This window comes from Macrotis lagotis, chromosome 2, assembly GCF_037893015.1.
Source record: "Macrotis lagotis isolate mMagLag1 chromosome 2, bilby.v1.9.chrom.fasta, whole genome shotgun sequence".
Lineage (NCBI taxonomy): Eukaryota > Metazoa > Chordata > Mammalia > Peramelemorphia > Peramelidae > Macrotis > Macrotis lagotis.
The window spans coordinates 128643161-128655617 of record NC_133659.1 but is presented as its reverse complement, the minus strand read 5'-3'; the positions used below and the strand labels follow the sequence as shown (position 1 = coordinate 128655617).

The 12457-nt window shown below is 37.3% G+C and overlaps 1 protein-coding gene across 2 annotated transcripts in view; it reads right to left on the bottom strand.

Moving 5' to 3' along the window:
- FBXO28 (F-box protein 28) overlaps positions 1-12457 on the bottom strand; it is a 65147-nt gene that overhangs the window by 43475 nt on the left and 9215 nt on the right. For both annotated transcript variants that reach the window (XM_074222777.1, XM_074222778.1), the window contains exon 2: positions 1268-1377. In XM_074222777.1, coding sequence (XP_074078878.1) covers positions 1268-1377 — 110 coding nt within the window. The remainder of the gene's footprint in view (positions 1-1267; positions 1378-12457) is intronic.

Sequence of the window (12457 nt, the reverse complement as noted above, 5' to 3'; positions counted from 1 at the left end):
AAGAACCAATGGTGGGGCAGCTAGGTGGCACAGTGGATAGAGCACCGGCCCTGGAGTCAGGAGTACCTGAGTTCAAATTTGGTCTCAGACACTTAATAATTGCCTAGCTGTGTGACCTTAGGCAAGTCATGTAACCCCACTGCCTTAAATATATTTTTTAAAAAAATTTTAAATGGTCACTCCTGTAGAAGAGACACCAAGGGACTATATTTTCTGCAATTGCCCAACCTTTTCTTTGAAATGGAATAAATTATAGCAGTTCCTACAGGAGATGAAGATATGATTTGTTTTTTGTTAATTCCTTTGTTCTCTCCTTTTAAATTCAGCCTTTGTTATTTTCTCTTATTTTTTTCACAGGTTCCTTCTCTCTTCTAAGATTTAATGATGGTAGTAATGCAGGTAGCCGTTATTAGCCTTCATAAAGGCTACTGGAAACCAATACATTCTTACCTGTTTTTTTGTTTTTCTACCTTATTAGCTTTAACAATGCATCATAATGACTCAAAGAAACTGAAATCCACTGATAATTGTGGAGAAATATCATTTGATCTTCCTCTAAGTTAATTAGAAGAGTTGCTAACAATTAACTGACAGACAACATAAAGAAAAAAGACAAAAGACATGAACAATTCAGCTCTTTAACAGGAAAGAGGTAGGTGTAATGGGATAATTTATAAAGTGTTAAAAAAGGTAGAGAGGTTTTTTTCTTTTGGGGTTTTTTTTAACCTATTGGAACAAAAATAATGTAAAAATATGGAAAATATATACAGACCCACTTTTGGTTGCCTTTTTTCTACTTAATATAATCTTTAATGATTAAAGATCAAATGTTTTGACTTAGAAGAAAAATATTAAAAATCTATTGAAAAAAAAGACCACTTAAGAGCTCTGATCAATATAAAGACCAACCACACTTCCACAGGACCATGATGAAACACTAAAAAACACCTACTGAAAGAGAAATTTGTAATGGATTCAGGGTACAGAGTGAGATACATATATGTTTTTTGGACATGTCCAATGTGGAAATTATTTTTGTTTGACTAAGCATATTTGTTACAAGGATTTAAAAAAAATTTTAATGTGGGAAAGAGAAAAAAATGATTAATTAAAAAAGATTAAATGTAATTAAAAAAGAAAAATCAAACAACCAGAGAAATTGCTAATGTATCCTTTGTTGGAAAACCTTTGGACATCACTCCTTAAACATCTGGACCTTTACCAAGGCCTTAAAAAATAAAAGGTCTTTGCTCTACTCTCTACATACCTTGGAAGTTGTGCTTTAACTTGTTTTTGACAAAGGTTGTGATATCTTTCCACTTTCAGAAATCCCTGATTCAACATTCTCTGGCAGACTAAGTCCATTCGTTTACAAACCTACAGGATGGAGGAGGGACAAAGAAAAAAAAATGTTATTAGTTCAATTCAATACTAGCCAAAAAGTTCTCTTGGCATTTTTTCTAGTCTCCCCTTTAACCCACCTTCCCTGCTGCCTTATCATTTCTAATGACTAGCTTTTTATCAACTAAATGGAAGCAAATTCTTTGCCAAATACTGTCTTCACAACACTCCAAATGTACTTCCCATTTGTTTGCAAATAATGTTAAGATAAAATTATTTTTTTATATTTCAGTTCAATTCACCAAACATTTATATCCCTATTATGTGCTACATACTACTGGAGATACAAGGACAAAAGTGAAACAATCTTGCCCCTCAAGGAATTTACACGTTCTACTGTAATATCCTGATTGTGTCAGTTAATTCAATTTTCGGAACTTTAGAGATTAGCTAGAGTCCTTTGTTTCACCCCTTGCATAGAAAATAACTCAGATTTACATTATCATTTAAAATTTGTAAACTTCTTTTCTCAAAAAAAAAATCCTGTTCGATTATCTTGACATGGGAGGATATGGAATATCCTCTATTTTGCAGAAATCAAATTCTAAAAGGCTAACTTATTTGCCTATAGATGAACACTGCCTATAGATGAACTAGTATGTGACAAAGCTAGTATTCAAACTCAATTCCCCTAACCCAAAGTCTCAGGGTAATTAGGTAAATTAAAGAAAAAACTCATTAGATGGAAGGAAAATAGTGAAGAGAAATAACAAACATTTGCAACATAACACACTGGGGTATTGCTCCAGGACAAGTGAATTTGGGTAGGAAATTTAAAGAACTTCAGCCAACATCTATGCCTAAAGAAGAAACCCCAAGGATGGTCAAGCAACTTTGAAAACTTCAGGGAATTCCTAAGGAAAAACTGCTGCCTAGGAGTAGGGAGGCAGGCATTTCAAGGATCACTAGAAATTTACGTTTCTTAATCTCAACTAGGTCCTCATTGCCAGGCAATTCTTTCTTTTGCTACCTGGCTACTGTATTCCTCAAAGTAGTTTTGTTTTTTGGGGGTTTTTTGCATGTCAATAGGGTTAAGTGGCTTGCCCAAGGCCACACAGCTAGGTAATTATTAAGTGTCTGAAGCCGGATTTGAACTTAGGTAACTCCTGACTCCAGGGGGGGTGCTCTTATCCACTGTGCCACCTAGCCACCCCTCAAAGTAGTTTTAAATATCTTCTGAAGTCTCCCACATCCTCATAGCATTGGATAAGATATAGTCATATATTTTACTGAGAAAAAAAGTCATTCTACCAGAACTCTGTCTTTCCCCTTGTTCTACATCTCTACACCCTCACATCTTCCATCCTTTACCCTTTTGAGTCTCTGATGTAGAGGTGACTTTTTTCTCTCCACTAGCTTTTTTATCTGTGCCCTAGATCCCATCCTCTCTAGTCTTCTCTAATAGAGCCCTCTCCCTGCCCCCATCATCACCTCTATTTAAAAATAAACCGCCTTTACCCCCCCCCATCTTCCATGTACCTTTTTTGTTATGGACTTATCAAACATCAACAAATAGGGTTGTTTTATTACACAAAGAAAAGAAAGTGAGCACTGTATACAACATGATCCTCTAATATACACACACACATCCTGTTTTTTAAAAGTATAAATTAACTCCTAGGTTTTTCTACCTGTGTGACTCCTACAACACAGTCCTGATTATATCCCCTTCTCAACTTCCTTTTGTTCTCCTTTGTGTATTTTAAAAATGCTTCACTAATACTTTTTTTTTGGTCTCATAACCAGCCAACAATGTTCTTTATTAACTCCTTTCTCCCCAAAGCTCTACCTTGTAGAAAATGAATACAGTCCAACAAAAACAAATCCATACTTTGACTGAACCTGAAAATTTATGTTGTACTTTACACCTTTAGTTCATGGATGCTCTGTTAAGATATGGGAACATATGGCATCACTACTTTAAGAGTCATGATTGGTCACTGCACTGATCATAATTCTTGAGTCTTTAACATTGTTTTCCATTATAATGTTGGTGACATTGTACAAATTGTTCTCTTGCTTTTGGTCACCATACTCTGCACTACTTTATAAAGTCCTCCTACATTTCTAGGAAACTTTCTTTTATCATTTCTTGTTTTTGTTTTTTATGCAAGGCAATCAAGGTTAAGTGACTGGCACAGATTCACACAGAGTCACACACAGCTAGTAAGTTGTCTGAGGTCACATTTGAACTTGGGTCCTCTTGGTGTTCTATCCACTGCACCATCTAGCACTCCACTGCACCCCCCCCCGCCTTATCATGTCTAATGGCACAATAGTATTGTTACATTCACAGACCGTAAAAATGTTCAGACATTCCTCACATCCTCTTAGATTTCATTTTTTCTTTCTTTTTAAAAAACATGTAGGGTTCTCCCCCTGCCCCAATCTCTTTTGGAATACTGACCTAATAGTAGTGATATCACTGGGTTAAAAGGTATTCACAGTTTAAAACTCTTGGGATATAGTTTCAAATTGCTTTTTAATGGTTGAACCAGTTCACAGCTTCACTCACAATGTATCTTCCTATAGATTCTCCAAAAATGTCATTTTCTATTTTTGTCACCATTGTCAATCTGATGAGTTTGAGGGGGAAATTCAGAGACATTTTAAATATGCATTTCTATTAGTGATTTCAAATAATTTTTTTCAAATGGTTATTGGTAATTTACTTTTCTTCTCATTAGAACCGCCTTTTCTTGACTAATAATCTAATGGGTAACTCTTATTCTTTTATAGTTTAACAATTCCTTATAGATTTTTAAAAATCAAACCTATAAAAGCCAGCTAAGCTAATTCTATTTTCCACAAGAGATCTTTGTCAGAAAAATTTGTAAAAAATTGTAAATAAAATTCTTCATTTTGTCTCTTCTGATCATTTATACCATCCCTTGTTTCGTCAAGCATTCTTCTCCTGCCCATGGTTCATTAAATGAATTTCCTTCCTTGTTTCTGTAATTGGTTTTGTTATATTTTTTTCTATCTAGGTTATGTATCCAATTGGAGCTTATTATGGAATAATGTCAGAAAGTTAGTCTAATTCCTATCTGATGCTTTTCAGTTTTCTCAACAGTTTTTGTTAAACCATGAGCCCATAACAGGGTAGTTGGAATTCTTAGATTTACTTACCACTGCTACCATATTGGATTGCTTCCGAGTCTTTCCATCTAATCTTCATCTTTCCCTAGCTTTTGTGTTCTTTCATCCTGCCTACCATCATACTTAGATCATCCTCTTTAAAAAAACAAACCACTTAGACCTACTAGGAAAAGTTCTCTACCTCTCCTCGACTCTTCTCCCACTCAGGATTTAAATCCTTCCAATCTGGTTCTGAGTTTATTCCTCAACCGAAACTTAATTCTTTCTAAAATTACAAGTGATAATATCTAAATCCAATGACCTTTCTCAGTCCTAGACCTTCTAAACCTATCTGTAACATTGGACATTATTGACTATCCTTGCTGGACACTCTTCTCTCTGGATGTTGTAACAACTTCCCCTGCCCCCATAATCTCCCCTTCCCATCCACTTTCCTGCTCCTTCCTCCTACATGTCCATTCAATTACTACTGCCTTATTGTCTCTGTTCCTGGATCATCCCCAAACTTTCTCTGTCCCAGGACCTTTCTATTTTCTTCCCTATGTTCTCAGTGATTTCATCAACTCTTAATGGTTTAATTATCACTTATACAGAAAATCTTCCCAGGTCTATGAATTTAGACCTAGTTTCTTGCTAACTAAGTGACCAACAGTGGTCACCTCAAACTCAATATGGCCAAAACAACTCATAATTTCCCTAAACTACCCTTTTTTTTGGAAAGATTTTTATTTTGAGTTTTACAATTTCCCCAATCTTGCTTCCCTCCCTTCACCCCCCACAGAAGGCAGTCTGTTATAAACTACCCTTCTTTATGTAATTTTCATCACCTTTTCAGTTACTTAAGTTTACAATCTTGTAGTCATTGGAATATTCAGTGTACCTTATATTTCAATGAGTTGCCAACTCGTTAAGTCTATCTGTACACTATAACTTGCAAAGTTGCATCTATTCTTTGACCTCACTCATAAAAACTCCATCCTAAAGACTTTAATGGCCCCTCATTTGGTTTTTGTAATATTCAACTAAGTAGTTTTCCTGCTTCCACAGTCTCACCATTGTTTGCAATTCATTGTCCATACAACTGCTAGTTTTCATTATTTATAAAGCATAAGTCTAATCATAACACTTTCCTGCTCAAGAAATTCCACTGGCTCCTTTTGTCTTTTAGATGAAATATAAACTCCTCAGGTCTGATATTTAAAGTCCTTTACAATATGCTTGATTTCTCTTTCCAAACTTGATATGAACAAGATTTAGCCAAACTGGCCATAACAGCAGCAAAAAATTTATAAAATGCTTACTATGTGCCAGCATTTTACAATTTTAATCTCATTTGATCCTCATAACAACCCTGGGAGACAGGTGCTATCATTATTCTCATTTTATGGATGAGGAATTGGGGCAAAAAGAAATGAAGTGATTTGCTAATAAGCAACTATGGCTGGATTTGAATTGAGGTATTCTTTTTCTTTGGGGTGGGGGGAGTGTTTGTGGGGCAGTGGGGTTAGGGGACTTGTCCAAGATCACATAGCTAGTAAGGATCACATGACTGAGGCTGGATTTGAATTCAGGTCCTCCTGACTCAAGACCAGTGCTCTAGCCACTATACCACTTAGTTGCCCCAAATTAATATATTCTTGATTCCAAGCCCAGTACTCTTCCCACTGGGCCACCAGCTGCCCCAAACACAGAAAAGAAACAACCTGTTCATATATTTCACATGCTGTTTCCAGTCTCTGTCTTTACACAGGAATTCCTCCGTGCCTACAATATATTACCTTCTCCCCTCTGTCTCTTAGGATCTTTAGAGTCCATTTTAAAAACTCAGCTCAAATAATACCCCCTATTTGAGACTTTTTTCTGATATTTTCTTAGCTCTTACTGCTCTGCTTCTCTGTAAAAATCTGTTCTTGTGTATGGAATCATTTCAGTCATGTTTGACTTTTCATGATCTCATTTGAGCTTTTCTTGGCAAAGATACTAGAGTGGTTTGTCATTTCCTTCTCCAGATCACTTTATAGATGAGAAAACTAGGGCTAAATCTGAACTCCGGAAGATGAATCTTCCTGACTCCAGGTCTGGCATTCTCTTCTCTGCCACCATGCATTTCCCTTGTATATATTTTCTAACTTTTTATATGAGGACATGTTACTTTGCTCAACAGAATATAAACTCCTTGATATAAAAGACTATTTCTTTTATGTCTTAGTATATAGAAAGTACATGATAAAAGAATAGATTGATAAGTCCCTCCCCACCCAAATCTTTTTCACAATCCAGCAATCAGACAGGCTGGGAAACCCACACCCCAACTTCCACAACTGGCCCATGGAAGTAGGGGAGAGGGAACCTTTTTGGTTAGGAACAAGTTGCAAGATCATTCAAATACACACACACACACACACGGGCAGGAGTGAGTGAGTGTGTGAGTGTGTGAGTGTGTGTGTGTGTGTGTGTGTGTGTATTGTGTGTACAAAATGAATCAGGAAAAGGAAAGATGTAGAAGGGGAAAAAAGGTCTTTCCTCAGTCCAGATGTTTTTTCTCTTGAATTTTTCTCCCCCCCACCAAATTCTCAGAGCTTGGCACCTAATCAGGAGTATCATGTTGAAATTATAAAAATGGGAGGGAAGTAAAGATAGGGGAAAAATTGTAAAACTCAAAATAAATAAAATATAAAAAAATTATAAAAATCATAAGAGAAAAAATGTAGAGTACAATTTCAATATAGCTTCTTCCTAAATTCCATCAGAGTAAAGAGTAAAAACAGCTTACAGTCACTTCAATTCTTAATTGTTCTTTCCAAAAGGGTTAGCCTGAAGTGGGATGATAAATGGGGTGAGATAGTATGGCATGGGAGAAAATAGTGGGATTTGAATTGAGAGTATCTAAGGACAAATTCCAATTCTACCACCTGAGGCAAGTCACTTTGCTAATCTAGGTCTTGACTATTATTTTGCAGATGAAGGTAAATATCTCTGGAAGGACTAAAGGGTTCCCTCTTTATTTATGTGCTTGTTCTGAGTAACATGAGGAAGATTGGATGCTCTGTAAGCACCTGTGTCCCAAACAGTGGGAGGGAAGGTGAATTTCAAGAACAAATGTATTACCATACAAGTCAGGAGAATGAGGTGCAAATACCTGTTCTGACACTAACTCTACTTCTCTATTTATTCCTCTGTAAAATGAAGGAGTTGAACAAAGTTGGTTATAATATCTTATGAGTCGAATCTGGGTCCTATTTGTTTACACTTTCCCTCTCTAAAACTAAGGAACCAGGTTAGATGGTCCCTACCATCTTTACCAGCTTTAACATCTTACTTTTTAAATTAATTTTTAAAATTTTCTTTTATTTACTACATTACTATTTACCTTACTAAAATATTTTTGTTTAAGAGTAAACATAATACCTCCTCCCCCACATAAATATAAAACCTCATGAGAAAGTGAAAGGGGAAAAAAATATGTATTTCGGTCTGTATTCTGATACCATCAGCCCTGTCTCGGATGGATCACATTCTTTATCCTAAGTCCATCATAGAAGTTACTTCCATATTTTTCCACAGTTGTTGATGATTTTAATTCCCTCCATCCATTCCTCCCCAATAAAATTTATCATATTCTCTCTCCTTTCACTCTATCCCTCTTCAAAAATGTGCTGTGTGGCAGCCAAGTGGTGCTGTGGACAGAACACTGACCCTGGGGCCAAGAGGCACCAAGCCTACATCCCACTGGAGACCTAGCAACCAACCGGCCCTGTGGTCCCCATACAGCCCACCCAATCCCATGTACACTGTTTCCTCTCTGAGCCATTTCTAATGAGAATGAAGGCTCCCTCATTCCCCCTCACCTTCCCTCTTTCCATACCATTGCAAAAGCTACATGAAGTATATATGTATGTATATATGTGTGTGTATATATACATGTATATTATCTTGAAATTCAGCTCTCTCCTGTCTCATACCTGCTCTATTAGAAGATTCATATAAGTATTATCAGTATCATCTTTCCAGGCAGAAATACATCATTAAATCCTTCATAATTTCCCCTTCTCATCCACTCCCTCTATGCTTCTCCTGAATCCTGTACTTGAAGGTCAAACTTTCTGTTCAGCTCTGGTCATTTCAACAGGAACATTTGAAATACCCGTTTCATTGAAAGTCTCTTTTTCCTTGTAAGATGTTCAGTTTTGCTGGGTAGTCAATTCTCAAGTTGCATTCCAAGCTCTTTTGTCTTCTGGAATATTATATTCCAAGCCCTACGAGCTCTTAATGTAGATGCTGCTAAGTCCTGGGCAATCCTGACTGGAGCTCCATGATATTTGAATTGTTTCCTTCTGGCTGCTTGCAGTATTTTTTCTTTGAATTGGGCATTCTGGAACTTGGCTATAATATTCCTGGGGGCTGTTTTTTGGGGATCTTTTTCTGACGAAGATTGGTGGATTCTCTCAATTTCTATTTTGTCCTCTACTTCTAGGATTTCGGGGCAATTTTCCTATAGGGATTCTTTTTTTTTTAAGAAAGATTTTATTTGGGGTAGCTAGGTGGCATAGTGGATAGAGCTTCAGCCCTGGAGTCAGGAGTCCCTGAGTTCAAATCTGGCCTCAGACACTTAATAATTACCTAGCTGTGTGGCCTTGAGCAAGCCACTTAACCCCATTGCCTTGCAAAAAGCCTAAAAAAAAAAGAAAAAAAGATTTTATTTATTTTGAGGTTTACAATTCCCCCCCATTCTTGCTTCCCTCCCCCCACAGAAGGCATTCTGTTAGTCTTTACATTGTTTCCATGGTATACATTGATCTCACTTGAATGTGATGACAGAGAAATCATATCCTTAAGGAAGAAAAATAAAGTATAAGAGATAGCAAAATTACATGATAACATTTTCCCCCCCTAAATTGAAGATAATAGTCTTTGGTCTTTGTTCACACTCCACAATTCTTTCTCTGGATCCAGATGGTATTCTTCATTGCAGATAGCCCAAAACTGTCTCTAGTTATTGTACTGATGGAATGAGTAAGTCCATCAAGGTTGATCATCAACCCCATGTTGCTGTTAGGGTGTACAATATTTTTCTGGTTCTGCTCATCTCGCTCAGCATCAGTTCATGCAAATCTTTCCAGGATTTCTGAATTCCCATCCCTCCTGGTTTCTAATAGAACAATAGTGTTCCATGACGTACATATACCACAGTTTGTTAAGCCATTCCCCAACTGAAGGACATTCACTTAATTTCCAGTTCTTTTCCACCACAAACAGGGCTGCTATGAATATTTTTGTACAAGTGATGTTTTTACCCCTTGTCATAATTTCTTCAGGGTATAGACCCAGTAGTGGTATTGCTGGCTCAAAGGGTATACATATTTTTGTAGCCCTTTGGGCATAATTCCAAATTGCTCTTCAGAAAGGTTGGATGAGCTCACAACTCCACCAACAATTGTCCCAGAATTCCCACATCCCTTCCAACATTGATCACTGTCCTTTCTGGTCATATTGGCCAGTCTGAGAGGTGTGAGGTGGTATCTCAGAGATGCTTTAATTTGCATTTCTCTAATAAGTAGTGATTTAGAACAATTTTTCATATGACTATGGATCGCTTTGATTTCCTCAGCTGTAAATTGGCTCTGCATATCCTTTGGCCATTTGTCAACTGGGGAATAGCTTGTGTAAGAATTCTTTAAAAATGAGGGCAAAGTTCTTTTCCTGATCATGACTTTCAGGGAGCCCAATAATTTTAAAATTATCTCTCCTGGATCTGTTTTCCAGATCGGTTGTTTTTTCAGTGAGATATTTCACATTTTCTTCTAGTTTTTTCATTTCTTTTGGTGTTGGATTATTGTATCTTGATTTCTTGCAAAGTCATCTGCTTCCTTTAGCTCCATTCTACATTTGAAGGATTTGTTTTCCTCAAAGAGTTTTCTTATCTCCTTTTCCATCTGGCCAGTCCTGCTTTTTAAAACATTCTTCTTCTCCTCAATAACTTTTTGAACTGTTTTATCCATTTGACCTAAATTTACTTTTTTTTTTTTAACTTTTTGCAAGGCAATGGGGTTAAGTGGTTTGCCCAAAGTCATACAGCCAGGTAATTATTAAGTGTCTGAGGCCGGATTTGAACTCAGGTACTCCTGACTCCAGGACCAGTACTCTATCCACTGTGCCACCTAGACGCCCCCCTAAACTGATTTTTAATGCGTTATTTTCTTCAGCATTTTTTTGGATCTCCTTGACTAAGCTGCTGAGTTCAGTTTCATGTTTTTCCTGCATCTCTCTCATTTCTTTTCCCAATTTTTCTTCTACCTCCCTTACTTGATTTTCAAAATCTTTTTTGAGGTCTGTCATAGCCTGAGCCCAACTTCTATATTTCTTGGGAGTCTTTAGATGCAGAAGCTTGGACTTTCTCATCTTCAGATTGTATATTTTGGTCCTCTATAGGACCAAAGTAATTGTCTGTGGTCAGGTTCCTTTTTTTTTTCCCCATTTACTCATTTCCCCAGTCTGTGACTGGTTTTGAGGTTCTTCCTGAGCTTTTGAGTATTATTGGGACGCCCCCACAAGGACCTCAGTATGTAAGGCTCCGACAGCTCTCCTGGTCTGTTGAATGACCACAAGTTCACCCCTCTGGGGCCCCAGACTGCAACCAGGGTCTGAATGTGGTCAAAGCCCCAGAGTCCTGTCCCAGGGAGAGAGGACAGACTTTAGCAGTCTCCCTCAACTCCTTTACCTTCCTTGGGCTGTGAGCTCTCAGGGAGCAGCTACCAGGCAGCTCTGGCTTGGTGGCTCCACAGGCCTGCTTCCATTTCCTGGAATCTGGGCTGCTCTGAGGGCTGCGGCTGAGGTGAGGAGGGCCACGCTGGTCTGGGCTTCGTGCTCACTCTGGCAGAGGTCTCCCTGCTAATCTTCCAAGTTGTGCTTGGTGCTCCCTAGGGTGGCAGGTCAGGAAACTGTGGGTTCTATCTCCTGAAAATTTAGTTGTAGTCATAACTTTAAGATTTTTGAAATATTTTGGAGAGGGCACCTAAGAGAGGCTGTTCTCCTGCCACCATCTTGGCTCTGCCTAACATCACACTTTTTAATTTCTTTAGGAGGCACAGGAAAAGTTGGCTTTAAACTTTCTCAGTCTTCCACTCAAAAGCCTGTTTCCTACAAAGATAACCAGTCTATCCTCTCCCAATAGTAATCAAATTTCATGCATGCCAACCTTAAAGAAAATACTGCTAATTCTTATTAAATAGGTGCTAAGATGAATTTAAATTGGAAACAACCTAATGGACCTCTGCTCTGAGGATAGTTTCCTCACAATGAACTTGCAGTATCTTAAGGTTTCTGCTGAGTCAACACCCACCATCCAATGATATCTGCCTCTACTCCAATTGAGGGTGTCTTTCATGTTATTCATCATGGGTATGGTTCTCCCTAAATATAAGAATTCCTAGTTATGACTGGGCATCACACAGATTATGATTTTAAAATTTTGTTTTGTAGGAATGGTTTTAATCTGGTCAAATAAATGATAGTAAACATGAACATTTCAGAAGAAGTACCATTTAGCATCTCTAGCCGTACTTGTAAAATTCAGTAAGTTCACAGTGCAATGAATGAGGATGGCTGGGATACACTATTGATAATGTGCCATCTAGCTGCCCCTTATTATGGCTAGTCTTGATGTTTACTTGATCTCCTTTTGATAGTTTACTAATGGAAGGAAATAATATAGCATTTATTAATAACTCAAGAAACATTTACTCAGCACTATATTAAGAACTGGGTATATATATATACAAAGACAAATAAAAACAGTCTCTACTCTCAAGTAGCTTACATTGTGACAGACAACATGTACATACATGGGAGTATACACAATATATATATACAATCCACACTTATTTGTGTTTACATTTATAAATATTAACAGAGTAGCTAGAAGATAATTTTATACGGGAAAACATTAGCAGTTGGGTCT